The 18,586-nt window shown below is 46.9% G+C and overlaps 1 protein-coding gene across 4 annotated transcripts; it reads right to left on the bottom strand.

Annotated features, from left to right (window-relative positions):
• Window positions 1-403: 403 nt before the first annotated feature.
• LOC132566025 (oocyte zinc finger protein XlCOF6-like) lies at window positions 404-18,586 on the bottom strand. 4 transcript variants are annotated; one of them, XM_060230675.1, is made up of 11 exons: window positions 18,486-18,586; window positions 15,899-16,380; window positions 13,944-14,058; window positions 10,682-10,752; window positions 10,346-10,472; window positions 8,576-8,698; window positions 7,080-7,202; window positions 5,669-5,785; window positions 4,026-4,151; window positions 3,297-3,416; window positions 404-2,207 (listed from the first exon to the last, which is right to left on the bottom strand). In XM_060230675.1, the coding sequence occupies exons 2-11, from the start codon at window positions 16,319-16,321 to the stop codon at window positions 907-909; spliced, it is 2,646 nt and encodes an 881-aa protein (XP_060086658.1). In that variant the 5' UTR covers window positions 16,322-16,380; window positions 18,486-18,586; the 3' UTR covers window positions 404-906. The 4 variants fall into 4 exon arrangements, with proteins under 4 accessions (XP_060086658.1, XP_060086659.1, XP_060086660.1 ...); XM_060230676.1 differs by lacking the exons at window positions 5,669-5,785; window positions 7,080-7,202 and having other exon boundaries at window positions 18,312-18,586; XM_060230677.1 differs by lacking the exons at window positions 5,669-5,785; window positions 7,080-7,202 and having other exon boundaries at window positions 8,576-8,695; window positions 18,312-18,546.

Here is an 18,586-nt window from a genome sequence, read left to right as displayed (position 1 = left end):
AAAGCCCTTTTTAGTTTCTTCTAGCAGCTTATTAAAGACTGCTTTCAGCCACAGTTCTGCTAGCACATTCTGCAACAATGTTTCAGCATCCCCAGCTGTGGGATCATCTTATGTAGGCTGCTGTATTGGTTGCTGCCAGCGTTCCCTCTAAGCTGAGTTAGCGTGAACTAGCTCACAGATTTTTAGCTTCCAGCTCACACATTTTTGTTTTAGCTCAGGAAGGATGACCCCAGAGCACACTAATTTATGCAGCAGCTCACAACTTTAATGCCAGTAGCTCACAAAATACAATTTTTGCTCACAAGATTCTGCAGCTTAGAGGGAACATGGTTGCTGCTTAACTATTACTCATGGCCAAATAAGCTGTAAATATATTTTGTAATAAGATACAAAAATTCAATGACACAGTGAATGAAAATTTTGTATAAAGACAATCAAGTATGCATAATGGGTTACAATTCAGACTCTACAGAATATTCACTGTATGCAAAAACAATGCAGACTCGAAAAAAACATGTAGTCAAGGCTTTTTTTGTAGCAAGAACTCCTTTGCATATTAGGCCCCACACCCCTGATGTAGCCAATCCTCCTGGAGCTTACAGTAGGCCCTGGAAGAACAGCCCTGTAAGCTCTTGAAGGATTGGGTATCTCAGGGTGTGTGGCCTAATCTGCAAAGGAGTTCCTGCTACAAAAAAAACCCCTGTGTAAAGTCAATAAGGAGGTCAGAATCCACACACCAGCTTAATATATTTCATGGAACATCCATTCTTTTCCATATGTTGTGTGGAAGTTCGAAGCCAAAAAACTCTGATGTCCCCACACGCAATGTTGCTGTGAGGGATACCTAGCAATACCAAGCCATTTCCCAGAGGCTTCATCATGAATGTGTGCTCTCAGGACAGTACATCATATTCCTACAGAGTCCATAGTTGCTTCGAACCAGCTGCTTTGCATACCTGAGCATTCAAAAGGCTTCTGCTCTGTGTGTGTTCTTTGATGATGTTGAAGATAGCAACTGCGGCTGAATCTTTTCCCACACTCTGAGCATTCAAAAGGCTTTTCCCCTGTGTGGGTTCTTCGATGTCTTTGAAGAGTGCTACTGTCACTGAATCTCTTCCCACACTCTGTACATTCAAAAGGCTTCTCACCTGTATGGGTTCTTTGATGCTTTTGAAGACTGCCACTGAGGTTGAATCTCTTCCCACAGTCTGAGCATTCAAAAGGCTTCTCCCCTGTGTGGGTTCGTAGATGATTCTGAAGACTGTTACTTTCACTGTATCTCTTCCCACACTTTGAGCACTCAAAAGGCTTCTCCCCAGTGTGGGTTCTTCGATGTCTTTGAAGACTGCTACTTTCAATGAATTTCTTCCCACAGTCTGAGCATTCAAAAGGTCTCTCCCCTGTGTGGGTCCTTAGATGACTTTGAAGATGGCTACTGTGACTAAATTTCTTCGCACACTCAGAGCATTCAAAAGGCTTCTCCCCTGTGTGGGTTCTTATATGACGCTGAAGATGGCTACTGTGACTGAATCTCTTTGCACACTCTAAGCATTCAAAAGGCTTCTCCCCTGTGTGAGTTCTTAAATGACTTTGAAGACTGCTACTGATACTGAATCTCTTCCCACACACTGAGCATTCAAAAGGCTTCTCCCCTGTGTGGGTTCTTTGATGCTGTTGAAGACTGCCACTGTGGTTGAATCTCTTCCCACACACTGTACATTCAAACGGCTTCTCCCCTGTGTGGGTTCTTAAATGACTTTGAAGACCGCCACTGTGGTTAAATCTTTTCCCACACTCTGAGCATTCAAAAGGCTTCTCCCCTGTGTGGGTTATTTGATGCTGTTGAAGAGTGCTACCATGACAGAATCTCTCCCCGCATTCTGAACATTCAAAAGGTTTCTCTGCTATGTGGATCCTTTGGTGCGCAAGGAGTTGTGATTCGTATATGAAGTACATTCCACACTGAAAGCATTTGCATGCCCTCATTATATTGTGGTTTGAAACATGTATATTATATTGGGTTTGATCTGGGAAGTTCATTCCACACTCGAAGCACTTGTATGTTTCCTCCAACATGTGAATTACTTCTTGGATACCCCCCACTTGGCAAGGAATCCTGACATTTCTTCTCATATCTTCATTCATGACTTCATCTGGCAATATATGATGCAGTTTCTCATCCTCCTCATTCCTCTGATCATCTCCTGCTGGAATAAAGAGAAGATGATGATACTGGCTTTATATCCCACCCTATACTCTGAGTCTCAGAGTGGTCACAATCTCTTTTACCACCCCTCCCCACAACAGACACCCTGTGAGGGGCGTGGGGCTTAGAGAGCTCTTACAGCAGCTGCCCTTTCAAGGACAACTCCTACTAAAGCTATGACTAACCCAAGGCCATTCCAGCTGCAAGTGGAGGAGTGGGGAATCAAACCCAGTTCTCCCAGATAAGAGTCTGCTCACTTAACCACTACACAAAACTGGCTCTCGATCTCCTGTTAGAATTGACACAAGGAAGTCTAATTTATTACTGAAGTTTCATCCCCACTTCAAATATATCAGTGCCTTCCTCCTGTTGTACATTGAAGTGTACAATAATATCCACTTTGAAAGTACAGTAAGCTTTCTGCATCAGAGGGACTTGGATGAAACTTTTATAATTTTATGGCTTCCCACCTATGTGACTTCTAAGATGTGAAATAAGGGCTATTTTATGATGGAAGCTGTTTCTGTACTCCCAAGCAATTATATAATCGCTCTCCAAAGGGAATCAGAGTCTGCAAAATGATGTTTCTCTTTTTTCTGAGTGGATTCTCTGGTTCACACAGAGGCCTCTGTTCCTTCTTTTTTTTTTTTACTGCTGTTTGAAGAAGAAGAAGAAGATGAAGATGATGAAGAAGAAGAAGAAGAAGAAGAAGAAGAAGAAGAAGAAGATGAAGAAGAAGACGAAGACGAAGACGATGACGATGACGATGATGATATTGGATTTATATCCCGCCCTCCACTCCGAAGAGTCTCAGAGCGGTTCACAATCTCCTTTACCTTCCTCCCCCACAACAAACACCCTGTGAGGTGGGTGAGGCTGGAGAGGGCTCTCACAGCAGCTGCCCTTTCAAGGACAACCTCTGCCAGAGCTATGGCTGACCCAAGGCCATTCTAGCAGGTGCAAGTGGAGGAGTGGGGAATCAAACCCGGTTCTCCCAGATAAGAATCCGCACACTTAACCACTACACCAAACTGGCTCTTCATGGACTGGGGATTCAGGGAGGACCCCTCTGTCTTATCCCTCCTCCTACCTGTGTGGCTTTCCTCCTGCTTCTGGGGTCCATCTCCAAAGTTTTCTTCAGCATCTTCAATCTTGACTATTTCCAAAGAGAACCCCTGGAATTCCCCAGCTGTCTCCTCTACATCTGCTGCTGGAATAAGGAAAGAGTTTCAATCAGCGCCCATGCAAGAAGCCAAGGAGCACCAGTCAGGCACTCCTCACCCTTGGGTCTGCATTTCTTTTATAAGAGCTTCTTTCCTACCAAACTGAGCTGCTGGTCACACCTTATTCCTGCCAGGTCCTCCTGCAGACATGTTTTTACATTCCGCCCATCCCTCCTCTCCCCAAAAGTATTTTAAAGGGGAAGGTGGGAAGGAATGATTCCCTCACTGCTCCCATTTGCCTTGCCTGGTTTTTTTGGCCACTGTGTGACACAGAGTGTTGGGCTGGAGGGGCCACTGGCCTGATCCAACATGGCTTCTCTTATGTTCTTATGATGTGAAGCAAGGGATATTTTATGATGGAAGCTGTTTCTGTACTCCAAGCAATTATATAATCGCTCTCCAAAGGAAAGCAGCATTTGCAAAATGACATTCATTCTGACTGAAGGTCTTTGTAAATGCCACATTTTCATTTCCCTTTTCCCTAAGTGGATTCTCTCGTTCACACAGAGGCCTTTGTTCCTTCTTTTTTTGACTGCTGTTTCTTCAGGGACTGGAGTTTTAGGGAGGACCCCTCTTTGTCTTATCCCTCCTCTTACCTGTGTGATTTTCTTCCTGCCTCTGCAGTCCATCTCCATCTCCAAAGTTTTCTTCGGCATCTTCAATCTTGACTATTTCCAAAGAGAACTTCTGGAATTCCCCAGCTGTCTCCTCTACATCTGCTGCTGGAATAAGGAAAGCATTTCAGTCAGCACACATGCAAGAAGCCAAGCCACCAGTCAGACACTCCTCAATCTTGGGTCTGCATTTCTTTTATAAGATCTTCTATTCTATCAAACTGAGTTGCTGGCCACACCTTATCCCTGCCAAGCCTTCCCGTAGAGCTGTTTTTACATTCCACCCATCCCTCCTCTCCCCAAAATTATTTTATGAGGGAAGGTGGGAAGGAATGATTCCCCCACTGCTCCCATTTGCATTGCTGTGCAGCTCTTTTGACTCTCTGCTCTTGTCAATTAAATAGAATAAATTATCATGATATCTAGTCCTGCAACCACACTGAGATTTTACTTCTAGTTGTGATGACAGCCAGGAGGAGCTGGTTTTCAGCCTCCCCAAAATACATGTTTTCCATAGATCTAATCAGGATCTAACCAAATGAATCCCACAGTTCAGAGGAGGACCCCCATGGTTTTTGGAAGAGGTGCCATTTGTTATGGGAGCAAGTGATGACCAATGAGAAAACCAGCCCTGCGGTGTAGGGCCACCTTTCTCAAGGTCCAAACCATTTCCTTGCTATTTCTGAGCCATACACCTTAGCTGGGCCTAAGCAATTTTTATGAATCATCCAGGCATTTTTGCCTTTCCTAGAAGCACCAAACCAGCCTTAATTTCTAAGAGAAGAGTTTTATATTGTCAGCAACAGATAGCTAGAGGACTAGCTTATGGGGCATCAAAGTAATTAACCTTTTAGAATGGATAAAATAGAATGGATTTAAAAAGTACTTCTTCAACCTAAAGGTAATTAACACATGGAATTCACTGCTGCAAGAGGTGGTGGCAGCTACAAGCATAGATAGCTTCAAGAGGGGAATGAATAATCATATGGAGCAGAGGTCCGTCAGCTATTAGACACTATTTTATTTGATTGTTTTATTGTTTTACTGTTTTAATATTGCTTATTGTGTATTTTATGTTGTTAGCCACTTTGAGTCTGCATAGAATGGGCGGGATATAAATATAACGTAAATAAATAAATAAAGTGTATCGATGGAACTCTCTGCCTGGAGCAGTGATGCTCTGTATTCTTGGTGCTTGGGGAAGGGGGACAGTGGGAGGGCTTTTAGTGTCCTGATCCCACTGATGGACCTCCTGATGGCACTTGGGTTTTTTGGCCACTGTGTGACACAGAGTGTTGGACTGGATGGGCCATTGGCCTGATCCAACATAGCTTCTCTTATGTTCTTATGATGTGAAGTAACGGCTGTTTTATGATGGAAGCTGTTTCTGTACTCCAAGCAATTACATAATCACTCTCCAAAGGGAATCAGCATTTGCAAAATGATGTTCATTCTCTGACTGAAGGTCTTTGCAAAAGCCACTTTTCATTCCCCTTTTCCCTGCAGTGGATTCTCTGGTTCACACAGAGGCCTTTGTTCCTCTTTGGTTGGCTGACCTTTCTTCATAGAGAGGGGTTTCAGGGAGGACCCCTCTTGGCAAGGAATGGGCTTATCCCTCCTCTTACCTGTGTGGCTTTCCTCCTGCCTCTGGGGTCCATCTGCATCGTTTTCTTCGGCATCTTCAATCTTGACTTTTCCCAAAGAGAACCCCTGGAATTCCCCAGCTGTCTCTACATCTGCTGCTGGAATAAGGAAAGAGTTTCCATCAGCACCCGTGCAAGAAGTCAAGCCACCAGTCAGGCACTCCTCACTCCTGGGTCTGCATTTCTTTTATAAGAGCTTCTTTCCTACCAAACTGAACCGCTGGTCACACTTTATTCCTGCCAGGCTTTCCCACAGAGCTGTTTTTACATTCCACCCATCCCTCCTCTCCCCAAAAGTATTTTAACGGGGAAGATGGGAAGAATGATTTCCCCACTGCTCCCATTTGCCTTGCCATGCAGTTCTTTTGACTCTGCTCTTGACAATTAAATAGAATAAATTTTCATGATATCTAGTCCTGCAACTGTACTGAGATCTTACTTCTAGTTGTGAAGACAGCCAGGAGGAGCTGGTTTTCAGCCTCCTCCAAATACATGTTCTCCATGGATCTAATCAGGATCTAATCAAGTGTACCCCACAGTTCAGAGGGAGACCCCCATGGTTTTTGGAAGAGGCGCCATTTGTTATGGGAGCAGGTAATGCCCAATGAGAAAGCCAGTCCTGCAGTGTAGGGCCACATTTCTCAAGGTCCAAAGCATTTCCTTGCTATTTCTGAGCCATTCTCTACACCTTAAGCAATATAAGATAACCACCGGAAGCAATAAAACTTTCACACCAAGCGTGTAAATATGCATTTTTAGTGAAGTTAAACAAAAACAGAACTAAGGAACACTGAACATTCCTGAAATTTCCCCCGCAAAGAATGATGGCCTCATCATATAGGACTTAATGAAGACATGGGTGAAGTCTTTAATTTCTTAGCGTTCCACTCGTGATCATGTGGAGAATAAGGAACCGCTTTAAAAAGGACTCCTCAAAGAAAGCACTAAGACCATCTCCAGCTAACAGGAAGGCCTGAAGGCATTCACGCGAAGAATGAAGAAGACGATATTGGATTTATATCCTGCCCTTCACTCTGAATCTCAGAGTGGCTCACAATCTCCCTTACCTTTCGTCCCCCACAACAGACACCCGGTGAGGTGGGTGGGACTGAGAGAGCTCTCACAGCAGCTGTCCTTTCAAGGACAACCTCTGCTAGAGTTATGGCTTACCCAAGGCCATTCCAGCAGTTGCAAGTGAAGGAGTAGGGAATCAAGCCCAGCTCTCCCAGATAAGAGTCCGCACACTTAGCCACTACACCAAACTGGCCTCTCTCCCTCCTTACTCAGCATATTTAGTAATTCTACGAAACCAAGAGTTGCTCAGAAGTGAAGAGGAAAGGTCCCATGGGTATTCCTTGTCATTTCCCTTGACATAACTCTAAAGGATACCCACTTGCTGTTAGTGCATTTGGGAAGGAGATAGTCTCTTCCAGTCTTCCGGAGAAACTCTGCCGCCATTCTTCAAATGGAAGCCCTTTGTCTGTCTCCAATGTAGGATCTTTTACATTCCTGGATTCTTTGGGGGGAGGGGGAGAGGGAGGCAGGGGAGAGAGAGAGAGAAAGGAGATAGTTCAATTTTATAAAGGGAAGGAAAGAAATCCAAGAAAGAGGGAAATTTCTTCTGGAAGGACAGAAGCATGATCTAGATCAAAGCCCACAAAGCTAACCACTCTAAGGGGGATGGATCTTTCCAGTTTACAGACAGAGTGGATGGCCACAACCCCATCATCCAGGCATTTCTGCCTTTCCTAGAAGCACCGAGTCAGCCTGTCTTCTCTAGAAAGGAGTGTATCTTATTGTCAGCAAGAGATGGCCAGAAGACTGGCTTATGGGGCCTCAAGGTCATTTACTTGTTACAGTAGAGTAAGAGCCTCTGGAAGCTCATCCCAGAGGAATACGCAGTGTCCAAAATTCCAGCTAAGGCCTGTCCTGTTCCATCTTCCCCAAACAGCTGTAGCATGCAGGAAACATGCAGCTATACAATAGGTGTTCAGCCTGACCAGGGTGATGTAATGTAAACAAGGGGGAGCTAGTTTGGCAGACCCTTAGAGCAGCACAGGGGTGTCATTGTTGTCAACCCTCTTCCCTGGGGATGGGGGAGATGGTGCCGGCCAGATTTAGAGAAACCCAGGCATCGGGGAGTGCTGAGTGGATAGGTATCCCTGGCTTTTCTGGGTCTGTGTGTTATTCTGTAGTAGATGCTTTCCTGCCTCAAGGGGATGGAAGGAAATTAGCCTTTGGGAAGAAGTCGGTTGCTTGCCTCTTCTGGAGATGGGAGGTTGCTGCAGCGTTTTCTCTATCCTCTTGTGGCTCAACTAACTGTACTTCAACAGAGTACTTGTCTCTGTGGTTACTGGGCTATTGAATCTTTTCAACAGCACACACTTCCATGCTCTTGCAGTGAGGATCAATCCACCACTTCATGACAAACAGAATTTGTTGTGTGTTTTGGCTTAAGCCAGTTCCCCCAGGTTGCAGTGTTAACCTGTGGGACAACTTGCTGTGGAACACCCCTGCAAGGTAGAACAGCTCCAAAGGAAGCACTCAGCCACATTTCCAAATAATAAGAAGGCCTGAAGGCATCCATGTGAAGAATGAAGGAAAGGGCTGATGTGCCTTTGGCCTCATCTAGCAGGGCTCCTTTTAGGTAACCCCCTTCCCTGGAATATCCAGTATTTATGAATACTGTGGCCACTCAATAGCCACAAGGGAGTTCAGCCCAGAAGGAGCTTCTGAGCCTCCATATTCCAGGCCCCAGAAGGCCTCTCTCTCTCCTTACTCAGCATACTTAGTAATTCTACCAAACCAAGAGTTTCTTAAGAGTGAAGAGGAAAGGTCCCAGGGGTATTCCTTGCCCATTCCCTTGACATAACTGTAAAGGATACATACTTGCTGCCAGTTCATTTGGGAAGGAAATAGTTTCTTCCAATCTTCCGGAGAACCTCTGTAGCCACTCTTCAGATGCAAAGCCTTTGTCTGTCTCCACCATAGTGTCTCTTGCATTCATGGCTTCTTTGGCAGAAAGAATGAGAGGGAGAGAGAACATTCTTATATGGGGGAAGGAAAGACATCCCAAAAAGAGGAAAATTTCTTCAGGAAGAACAGAACCATGGTCTAGATTGGTGTTTCCCATTGGCAGAGTTGCGACCCGGTAGTGGGCCACGCAGGCCTCAATGCCGGGTCATGGGGCCTCTCATCCATGTCCCGCTGGCCGGCGGAGATCAGGAGCCCCAGCTGCGCTTGCGTGGTGGCCTCTCGGCTTCCCCCCTGGCTGCGGGGATCAGCAGGCCAAACTGCGCAGTGGGAGTCAGCAGTTTTAAAGGTGAGTTTCTTTCTGTTTTTCTTTTCCTTTCTTTTCTCTTTCATTCTTAATTTTTCCCTCCTTTCTTTCACTCCTTCTCTCCCTTTTCCTTTCTCCAGTTTGGTGTAGTGGTTAAGTGTGCAGACTCTTATCTGGGAGAACCGGGTTTGATTCCCCGCTCCTCCACTTGCACCTGCTGGAATGGCCTTGGGTCAGCCATAGCTCTGGCAGAGGTTGTCCTTGAAAGGGCAGCTGCTGTGAGAGCCCTCTCCAGCCCCACCCACCTCACAGGGTGTCTGTTGTGGGGGAGGAAGGTAAAGGAGATTGTGAGCCACTCTGAAACTCTTTGGAGTGGAGGGCGGGATATAAATCCAATATCTTCTACATCTTCTTTTCTCTGTTTCCAACACTCCCCCCCTTTTCATTCATTCATTCTTTGTTTCTGTCAGTCTTTTCTCTCTCTCTCTTTCTTTCCCCGTCTTGCTTTGTCTCTCTCTCTCTTTCTGTCAGTCAGTCTTTTCCCTGTCTTTCTTCCTTTCTCTTTCTTTCTCTCTCTCTCTTTCTGTCAGTCTTTTCCCCTGTCTCTCTCCTTCCTTCCTCCCTTCCTTGCCATTGCTAATCTGAGTACAGCGAGGGAGGGGGCTGGGGTATGAAGCTTGAAATGCCCTGCCATTTCATGTTTTCCCAGGCTGAGAACATTTTGTATTTGTAGTTTTCTGCTGTGTGAGCCTTGTGCTTTTTTTCATATTTTATTTTTAAAATTGCATCGCAAAATCCCACTATTTTGAAACCTTTCCTAAACAAAATATTGCAAATTTTAGGCTTGTTTGTACATCATTTCCTGTGTCTCAGCTCCACCCCCAAATTTAAGTGTGCCACAAAGGAGAAGTGTAAAAATAACTGGGCCATGGGGAAAAAAAGTTTGGGAAACTCTGGTCTAGATTAAAGCCCACAAAACCAAACACTCTAAGGGGGAGAGATCCTTTCCAGTCAGAGTGAATGGCTGTAATCCCATCTGAGGAAGATGTTGTAAAGGATGACAACTGAGGAAATAGGATCTGGCTCCTTCCAGACTCTTTCCGAGGGCCCCACGTCCTGCCTTGTCCTCGGGCCACGAAACCCTCTCTGGCTTGGATAATGGCCGCAACACTGGCCTCAGCTGCCCCTGGATCAGTGGGATGACTTGTATCTCTCTACTGGGACACGCTGAACACCACTTTCATGATTACCCTAACTTCTCAAGGCACCCAGTGGAGGCCAATTATTTGCACTGGCCTCACAAAGATATATTGCTGTTGGTTCATGCATCATTTCAAAGACAGTGGTTCACACCTTTGGCCCTTATTAAAGATCCTTACCCAGAAAAGCCACACTCCCATAGTTCTCCAGCATGACTTCCCTGCAGAGAGCTTTCTGCTCCAGATCCAGCAGGCCCCACTCTGCCACAGTGAAATACACGGCCACCTCCTCAAAGGAAAATGGAGACTGAAAGAAAACGCAGATTCCCTCATCACAGATCATGGCACACAGACACTACACTCTCAATGGGGGCAGCTTGTGAGGGTGCAAGATGTAGAGCTCAATATGTGCAAAGGCAGTGCTGTTCACAGCCTCTCTTCCTCAGACAGCAGGAGCAAAAGCTTCCCTGAGAAAGGAGGGAGGGCCCTGATTATCCAATGTTCATCCCTCCCTACCTGGACAAGAGGTCGAGGAGGCATTTTCACTTCTCTGCATAGAAAATGGCTTGACAACATCTCTTCACTGCCTGCAAGGGAAACAAAACGGGAAGGAAGAATTTTAGCCTCAAATTCCTATTTTGTTTCCTTGTCTCAATCTTGCTTATGCATCCCAGTTCCCAGGGGTGGGATGCTCAAGAAAATCAGTAATAACTTTTTGTAAACTTTGGGAGAGATGGAACAGAAGCCCCATGTACCTACAAACCTTAGGGGTTATAAACACTGCCAACACACTGCAAACTTCTGTGAGACCTGAAATGTGCCCTGTGAGTCCTGGAGCTCAAATGGTTTCAGCATCCCTGCTAGATGAGACCAAAAGCCCAAGAATAACATTCTTCCACCTGCTGGGGCTTCTTACCCATCCTGGAGTCAAGACTGGCAGGAGAAAAACAGGTGACCGGAAATCATGTGACATGACACATAGCCATCACATCCAGTCCTAAACCATGTGATTTTAGTGCATCAGCTTCAATTCTAGGGTACTGCTGATATGTTTCCAGAGCATCTGCTGATGTTCTGACTTCACATCCAGGTGTATGGCTGGGTGAGACCTGAAAATGACACCATGTCCACCTCATGCTCTGCCTTCATAGTTCAGTGTCCTCTTTCTGAGTGTTGCCATCCTGATGCCCCTGAAAAGACTTTAAGTTGGGACAGAAAGCCCAAATAACTTTTTGTTAAAAATTGGATTTATATCCCACCCTATACTCTGAATCCCAGAGTGGTCACAATCTCCTTTACCTTCCCACACTCACAACAGACCCTGTGAGGAAGGTGGAGCTGAGAGATCTCTTACAGCCGCTGCCCTTTCAAGAACAACTCCTACAAGAGCCATGGCTGACTCAAGGCCATTCCAGCAGCTGCAAGTGGAGGAGTGGGGAATCAAACCTGGTTCTCCCAGATAAGAGTCCATGCACTACACCACTACACCAAACTGGCTCTTGCAATGTGTTTTCTGAGCTTCACTGCACCAGAACAGGGTGTGTGTGTTACTCAGTTCTTCAAGGCAAGAGACATTCAGAGGCAGTGTGCCTCTGCACAGAGACCCTGGATTTCTTTGGAGGTCTCCCAAGCCAAAAAAATAATCAGGGCTGACCATTCTTAGCTTCTGAGATCTGATGACACTGGATAGTCTAGGCCATGCAGGTCAGGGGAACATGGAGGCTCCATTGATTCACCCTGGCTAATGGCTGCACCCAGATTTGTCTTCCTTTTCTTTTTTGAGCCACCTTGAGTCTTTCCAATGGAAGGAAGGCGAGATGTGCATATTTCTGTTTATATAAATAAGAATGGAATTGCTCTCTACGAATCTGTATACTTCCCCTTAAAGTGGAATGGTCATCATGACATCCTATGGCACCAGGCCCGCAGCTACGAGAAGGCCTGTGGGGGAACAGCCCCCTCCCGACTGCTAGGTGGGGGGCTGTGCCCCCTGACTTGGGGCCCCTAACCAGCCCCCAGGTCCTCAGCTGCATCCTTCTCCATTCCTCCGTCATTAAAATTGCGCCGGAGAGGCAGCAGGAAGAGCCACCACCCTCCCTGCCCTATTTAAAGGGCCCGCCAAACAGCTGGTCTGCGGGGCCTTTAAATTGCCTGTGGAGGAGGCTGTGGGCTGCTTCTGCTACTGCTCCAGGGATCGGCCCAGCAAAGGCGAGAGAAGCCAACCACAAGGCATGCCAGAGCTTTCCCTTTGCCACTCTGTCCCCGCCATTGCAGCGCAGGAGCTGAGCAGGGCGGTTGCCCCCCCCCCCCCCCGGAGATCAGTTGTAAAAGATGAAGATCTCCAGGCCGCTGCTCCCTCCCAGCAGCAACTTCCTGACCCTGCCGCTGCTCTGCCCTGCCCTGCTTTAGGTAACCCCAACCAAGTCCTCCAGCTTCCCGGTTTGGGAAAGCCAGTTCCCTCCCCTGTCTGAGGTGCCAGGAAGGATGAGTGGAGTGGGTCCAGCTGCAGAGCAGGGGTGCTGGGGGAAGGCAGGAGGATGAAAAGTCCCTCCCTCCCTGCCTGCAGAAGGGCCAGGGCGCGCCGGGGGTTTCTGCTTGGACTGACGCCGGGCAAGAGGGCACCTGCAAGAAGAGGCCGTTCTGGCTCTCAAGCGGGGGTAGGGAGCGGATGGCTCCATTGCAGGCTTTCTCTGCCAGACAGGGCAGGATAGGCTAGGCTCGACCACACAAGCAAAGGTCTCAGCTGCAGCCTGGGGCTGGGGATCAGTGATGTTCTCCTGCAGGGGTTTTCTGGCCTGGCTGGCCACCCGAGTAAAGGAAGGAGCTGCGCTTGGGCAGCCTCGGCTCGCCCTCTGATGGGAAGAAATCTGAATCGGAGGTCTTGTAGCCCCAGAATTCAGCTGCGACTTGGTGGTGCTTTCCACCCCCTCCACACACACCTCCTTGTCCCGCTGGGTTTGCCTAGCTAGATCATGCTACTTTAGCTTGCAGAAACGTCGACTGCAGGGTGACATGATAGAGGTTTACAAGATTATGCATGGGATGGAGAAAGTAGAGAAAGAAGTCCTTTTCTCCCTTTCTCACAATAGAAGAAGTGAGCATTCAATGAAATTGCTGAGCAATCGGGTTAAAACGGATAAAAGGAAGTACTTCTTCACCCAAAGGGTGATTAACATGTGGAATTCACTGCCATAGGAGGTGGTAGCAGCTACAAGCATAGCCAGCTTCAAGAGGGGGTTAGATAAAAATATGGAGCAGAGGTCCATCAGTGGCTATTAGCCACAGTGTGTATATATATGTGTGTGTGTGTGTATATATATATATAAATAAATTTTTGGCCACTGTGTGACACAGAGTGTTGGACTGGATGGGCCATTGGCCTGATCCAACATGGCTTCTCTTATGTTCTTACTGGTAAGGGCAGGAGACCGTGCAGCACGTATCTAAACCTCTGAGTGGCTCCCCATCAGGGCTGCTGGAAGAGGGATGGAAAGGGATCACCTTGGAGCAACTAAGGGGAGGTGGGAGGCTGTATGGCAGTGAGCTGGCAGCTTTCCTCCTCAGTGGTGGTGGGAGAGAAGGCCATGGAGGTTGGGGCCACTATGTGCCCCCTGAAAAAATTCAGGGCCCCCCCCCCAATTCTTCAAATCCTGCTGTATGGCACTATTTCCCAAAACTCCATTCTACGTAGTCTGCAGAAATATTTCCCTTTTCCTCCTGACCTGAACCCTGTTCCCAACAAGTGTCCCAATCCCCTCTGGGCAGAATGCCCCCTTACCAATTGACAGGGTGTCTCGGGCATGCTCCTGGGCCTGTGCCCTCTGACCTTCCTCTGATGGAGCTCCTTTTGCCTCAGAGAACTTTTCTTCCACCTTCACAGATCCTCCCCACATCTGAAACAACAGCAAGGGTGAGGGGTTAGAGAAGGAATGGAATGGGGGGTGGGGGAAGAGAGGCATCCTGACCCTCTCCCGGACTCCTCATCCCTGATTTCACCATCAGAGCTGCTATAACCACAGGGGAAAAACCAGGGCTGGGTTTTCTTCAAAGCCTGGTGAATTATCTAGTGGTAACAATATCCAAGAATAGAAAGGAGCAATACACTGAAGCATTATAAAAAAGAGATGATAAGATTTCTTTCAAGTAGAATTTTTTGAAAAAGGTAGAGTTTTAGAAAGTAAAGCTGCCCTGAAAACAATTGGGAGAAGCAAATCACCAGAAGTAGATGGGATAACAGCAGAGCCAAAGAAAAGGAGTCTATCAAACTCTTAAGAAGAGTCTGCGATGAAAGAGGGAAACAAGACAATGACCCACAGGCTTGAAACACTCACGCTACCATTCTGAAAAATGGTGACATCAAAGACTGTCGCAACTATTGCATTAATTCCTCATGCAAGTCAAGTGATGCTCAACATTTTACAGCGAGGACTGGTGTCATATAATGAAAGAGAAATGCAAGATGTTTCTGGTGGATTCACAAATGGAAGAGGCACTTGAGTTCATACTGCAAATTTATACTGTTTAATCGAGCATAGAGATAATTTCAGAAGATAAGCAGCTTGTGATTCATAGATTACATCAAGGCTTTTGACAGCAGGGATCAAGAAAAGGTATGGATGGTGTTTAAAGTAATGGGTGTGCCACAACATCTGATTTTTTTTAAGCACAACTTGTACTCTGGGCAAGAGGCCATTGGGGTTTTTTTTTTAATTCAATCAAACTTTATTAAAAGAGTAGATTCTAAAATATACATAACTTTCTTCGTATATCAGATATTGCTAAATATAAGTACAAAGTACATTTCCAAAATCTTGGGGGGGAAATGAATATTATCAATTAAACAGAATGGAAAGTTTGCCGGACAAGGATGTGTTTTATCTCCCTGTCTCTTCAATCTATATGCAGAACATGATAAGGAAAGCTGGATTACATTTAGATGAAGGTGGAGTGAAAACAGTAGAAAGGAAGAGTGACAATCTGACATATTCAGATGACACCACATTACTGACAGAAAATAGTGAAGACTTGTGATAATGACTAATGAAGACTTGTGATAATTACTAATGAAGGCTAAAGCAGAAAGTGTCAAAAAGATTACAGCTGAACATCCAGAAGATAAAATGACTAGTGGAAAGCTACAGAAATTTAACGTTATGATGAAATCAAACTTGGTCAAGATTTTCTGTTCCTTGGCTTCAACCTATGCAATGCACACCCCAGCTCAACTAAAAGAACAAAATGCTGTTTGTTACCTTCACGCTTGAGGGGAAACAATGGGTTGTCGTAAAGGAATCGCAACCAAAAGGGAGACCGCAACCAAGAAATCAGGAGACTGAGACGGGCAGCCAGGAAGGAGCTAGAAAAGATTCTTAAGTGTAAGGATGTGTTGCTGGTGACCAAGATCAAGTTAATTCATGACTTAGCATTCCCCATTACTATCATATTTTGGTGATATTATGAGAAGGCAGGAGTCACTGGGAAAGACAATAGTGGAAGGCAACAGGAAAAGAGGAAGACCAAACACGTGATGGATTGACTCAATCAAGGAAGCCACAGCCCTCAGTCTGCAAGACCTGAGCAAGGATGTTAACAAGAGGACGTTTGTAAGGGTGCAAGAAGTCAGAAGAAAGGTGATTGTAGCTAACACAAAAACACAGAAATAGCTGGCAGGATAAGGTCATTGCTTATCAGGAAAAGGTCATTGCTTGAACAGAGTGATTGAAAGACCCTCACCTGCTGTGCCTGCCTCTTCTCCTCTGCCTGACTCAGGAGGAAACCTTCGACCAGGGCCACTGCCTGGGAACTGGTCTCTGGCCCGCATCCTCTCACCCAGCCCTGCACTTCCTGGGGCAGGATGGCCAGGAACTGCTCCAGGATCACCAGGTCCATGATCTGCTTCTTGGTGCGCTTCTCTGGCTCCAGCCAGTCCTTACAAAGTCCATAGAGCCGGCTGCAGACCTCTCGGGGCCCATCAGCCTCATGATAACAGAACTTCCGGAAGCATCGGCTGCGTACATCTGCGGTCACAGTGTCCTGAACCAAGATCTCTGGCACAGCTCTTTCGCAGAATTTAGCGCCACTCCCTGCTTGGAGAGGATGGGGACCTTTCCTTAATGTTTTGCCAGTTCCAGGGCATTCTGAGTCCTTCTCTTCCATCTCCTTCCCCTTTCTTTTAGGTTGTCTCTTACTCTGGAAAGGCACTCTTAGTCACTTGGCTGTGATGAGGGTGATAGATAGCAAAAAGGCAGGAATAAAAGAAAACGGGAGTTACATCACTGACCCTGGTGAAGAATCACCTAAGAATTACCCCAGTGGATCAGAAAGTGTGTCCTTGTAGTTTGTGGATGAGGATTAATGTCACTGTGGTATATTACTTATCAAGCTTTTAAAGATATGCCTTTTTGGTCCTCCAGGCAACAAAAGCACCAGTATTTACTTTTTTAAAAAATCTGTTGGGGGTGTTATGAGCTTGGCTTCTGATTTCTGGGGCTCAGTCTGTTTAGTGCAGGAGTAGGGAACGTTGGCTCCCCAGATGTTTTTGCTTACAATTCCCATCAGCCCCAGCCAGCATGGCCAATGGCTGGGGCTGATGGGAGTTGGAAGCAAAAAACGTCTGGCGAGCCAACGTTCGGTACCCCTGGTTTAGGAGTACATCTCAAAGTAAATTGGAGCCCACGACAATAATGAGCCCAGTAATGGCTTAACAGAGTCCACTGCTCCTTAACTACCAGACCAAGCTGGTGTGCCTGAAGAGGTCACCCCCCTCCCCTGCCTTTCTGCAAACGGAACAAGAATTAATGATCAAAGAGGATTTCTTCGATAAAACAGCAGAAAGACTACCAGAAACTTTAAAAATATAGAAGGAACAGCAGTCTATCTCAGATAAATGCTATCCACCCTCCAACAGGGTCAGATGCAGGGATGCTGCTGGCCTGGGGGGGGGGGTCCCCCCATCCTCACCCCCACCTGCTCCCTGGCGGGTCCCGATCCCCCAAAGACTGCCTGGAAAAGAGCCGCCTTGCAAGCCTTTCAAGGGAGGCGCCGCAGGACCCCCCGGGGCTAACAAAGGGAAACCCCGACAGAATAGAACTTCACCTTTAAAGAGGATTTAAACGCCCCCCTCCCTCCCTTTCCCCCAAGCACGTGGCAAGAGCCGAATTTTGTCTCCGGTCACCGAAAGGACTTACTGGGGAGGGAACCTTCCCGGCCTTTTGCATACCTGAAGCCCCCCCCCTCCTCTTTCCAACTTCCACCCCTCCCTTTGTCGGCCTCTCTAGCCAACAACTCGGCTCTTTTAACCCTCTCACGGCTGCAAAAAAGCCCCGAAGAAAGCTCTCCGGAGGACCCGCCCCCCGCGGGACTGGGCTTCATTCATCCCGGCTGCCCTACAATGCAGCGCAATGGGGGCTGCTTGGGAGTCACCCCGCACAGGGCTGCGCTCCCGGGAGAAGGGGTGGGGGGAACCCCAGGCTGGGTCAGCCACCAGTCTCGGGAAAAGGAGGTTCACACTACACTAAATAATGCGTTTTGCAACTGGATTTTTGCTATTCTTATACAGTAAAAATCCAGCTGCAAAATGCATTATTTAGTGTAGTGTGAACGCACCCTGAGAAACTGTTCCCCAGTCCTTTCCTCACCTGGCCGCCATCCTGTCTCCCCCTCCTAGTCTATAACTCAGTTGCGGGGGGGTGGGGGGGAGGGAGACTAGGCATGGTTAGATTACGCGCTCTCTCTCTCTTTTTTTTTTTACACAGGAGTCTGTGGAGAGAAAACGCCGGACCTCAAAGTCAGGCAGAAATAGGCCCATGTCTAGGAGTTTTTAACAATATATCTCGGGGGACGGGGGGGGGGGAAGAGACGCAAGGAGCCCCGATCCCAAGACAGGAGGCTGCATTTTAACACCCCTCCCCCTTCAAGCACTTATTGTGTTCCCCAAAACAAACTATCTGCTTTCAGCCCCATAGGGAAAAGGAGAAGAGGGAAAACCCTCCTTCCTTGGGAGAAGAAATGAATATGGGTGACTTCTGTATTGATTCATTTCCAAGTGGGAAACAGGCAAAGATTTGTAGGATGCCTCTCATTTCTTCCTCCCCCTCTATTTCATATTCCTTTCCCTGCCTTATTCTAACCTCAGTCATTCACTTACCAATCTTTTATCTGCTCTCATCATCAGCTGCATGTCTTATTTATTTACATTTTTGCCCTGGCTTTCTCCCCAGTGGGGACCAAAGGAACTTGTATCATTCTCTGCTCCTTTCTGTCCTCACAACAACCATAAAAAGCAGGTTAGACTGAAACTATGTGACTAGCCTATAATCACCTGGTGATTTTCTACAACAGGGTTTCCCAAACTCCCCCCGCCCCTGCTTATTTTAACACTTCTCCTTCCTGACCCACTAAAATTCAGGGGTGGGGCCAGGA

The sequence above is a fragment of the Heteronotia binoei genome, chromosome 2, assembly GCF_032191835.1.
Source record: "Heteronotia binoei isolate CCM8104 ecotype False Entrance Well chromosome 2, APGP_CSIRO_Hbin_v1, whole genome shotgun sequence".
In the NCBI taxonomy this organism is placed as follows: domain Eukaryota; kingdom Metazoa; phylum Chordata; class Lepidosauria; order Squamata; family Gekkonidae; genus Heteronotia; species Heteronotia binoei.
The sequence above is the reverse complement of the archived record's forward strand: the minus strand, read 5'-3'. Positions and strand labels throughout refer to the sequence as shown.

Coding starts and splice junctions, on each gene's coding strand:
- LOC132566025 (XM_060230675.1), bottom strand. CDS start 16,321: ATGGAAGAGAAGGACTCAGAATGCCCTGGAACTGGCAAAACATTAAGG. Junction 8,699..10,345: donor TGGGAGTGTGGCTTTTCTGG/GTAAGGATCTTT, acceptor TTTCTGCCAAAG/AAGCCATGAATGCAAGAGAC. Junction 5,786..7,079: donor CCCAAATGCACTAACAGCAA/GTGGGTATCCTT, acceptor TCCTTATTCCAG/CAGCAGATGTAGAGACAGCT.